A 1,282-nucleotide genomic window follows, 5' to 3' on the forward strand; every position below is an offset into this window, starting at 1 on the left:
CAGAGCAGGGTGGCCACTGTCCCCACCCTCACCGTGGCCACAGGGGGTAGGCTGAGACCGGGCTGACATTCATGACACCCGTGTGCCCCAGCCAGGCTGCCTTCCCACCCACACCCCCTCCCTGGGAGCATCTCAAGGCGCCGTTAACTGGTGGGCTGTGACAAGGGGGGAGTTGGGGGGGCCAAGTTGGGGTGGTGCTGGGGGCTGAGCTGAGCTCCACCAGGTCCTGGAGAGGGGTGAGTGAGCCAGGAGGGGCTTCCAGCAATCAGGGAGCTGAAAGTCCCTCTTTTTCCCCCCCCCTGGAATGCAGCTGAGGGGCCCCAGCCGTGTGGTTTCAATCACTCCAAATGCAACTTTCCCATCCTGTTCCCACCTACACCTTTGCCCTGGGGGTCTGTAGTGAGTTGGGGGTGCAGGGTTGGGGGGCTGTGGGGATGTGGGACCCTGGGAAGGATTTTGGGGGGATGCTGAGCTGATACCTCTGTCCCTGCAGGAACGTCCTGGAGCTGATTGAGTTCTTCGAGGAGGAGGAGAGGTTTTACCTGGTGTTTGAGAAGATGAGAGGAGGTGAGTGTTGGTACCAGCGTGGGGAGGAGGTTGGGGTGGTGGGACCCCTACTATGAGCCCCCCCTCACCTCTCCTCTCCTCTGGCCACAGGCTCCATCCTGACGCACATCCACCGCAGACGCCACTTCAACGAGCTGGAGGCCAGCATGGTGGTGCAGGACATCGCCAGTGCCCTGCACTTCTTGCACAACAAGGGTGAGCTGGGATGTCCTGGGGTGTCACCGTCCCCCCCATCCCTCAGGGGGGTTCCTGCCTCCCCCCATCCTGCCCAGGGGACAGGGCCAGCCCTAGGGCAGGCAGGGTCAGGCCCAGCAGCATCACGAGGCTCTGGGTGCTGAGCCTGTTCCTCCGGTTCGCCCGGGACCTGGGGCCAATTTTTTGGTGGTGATTTGGGTCAGGGAGGGTGGGATCCCTGTGCCACCCGTGGAGCTCTTGCCAGGGAGGTCTGAGAGGTGGGGGGAGCAGGGATTGGGAGGGGCATTTGTTTGGGGGACGACGACATAGGGGTGGGATTTTTGCCCTCATCGTTTCTTCTCCCCACCCCCCCCCAGGAATAGCACACAGGGATCTGAAACCAGAAAATATTCTGTGCGAGAGCCCTGACCAGGTGGGTGGGGAGCAGCTGGGTGGGGGTCCCCACGGGTGCTGCTGCTGGGTGGGGGGTGTGTGATGAGGGTGTTGTGTTGGGGGGGGCACACAGGGATGCTGTGCGGGG

At 62.9% G+C, this 1,282-nt stretch overlaps 1 protein-coding gene across 1 annotated transcript in view; it reads left to right on the forward strand.

The window, feature by feature from the left end:
• Window positions 1-1,282, forward strand: part of MKNK2 (MAP kinase interacting serine/threonine kinase 2) — an 18,475-nt gene that overhangs the window by 4,716 nt on the left and 12,477 nt on the right. The window contains 3 exon segments of the mRNA XM_009996875.1: window positions 473-567; window positions 658-762; window positions 1,119-1,209. Coding sequence (XP_009995177.1) covers window positions 473-567; window positions 658-762; window positions 1,119-1,209 — 291 coding nt within the window.

Source organism: Chaetura pelagica, unplaced genomic scaffold (assembly GCF_000747805.2).
Source record: "Chaetura pelagica isolate M959 unplaced genomic scaffold, ChaPel_1.0 scaffold504, whole genome shotgun sequence".
Classification (NCBI taxonomy): Eukaryota; Metazoa; Chordata; class Aves; order Apodiformes; family Apodidae; genus Chaetura; species Chaetura pelagica.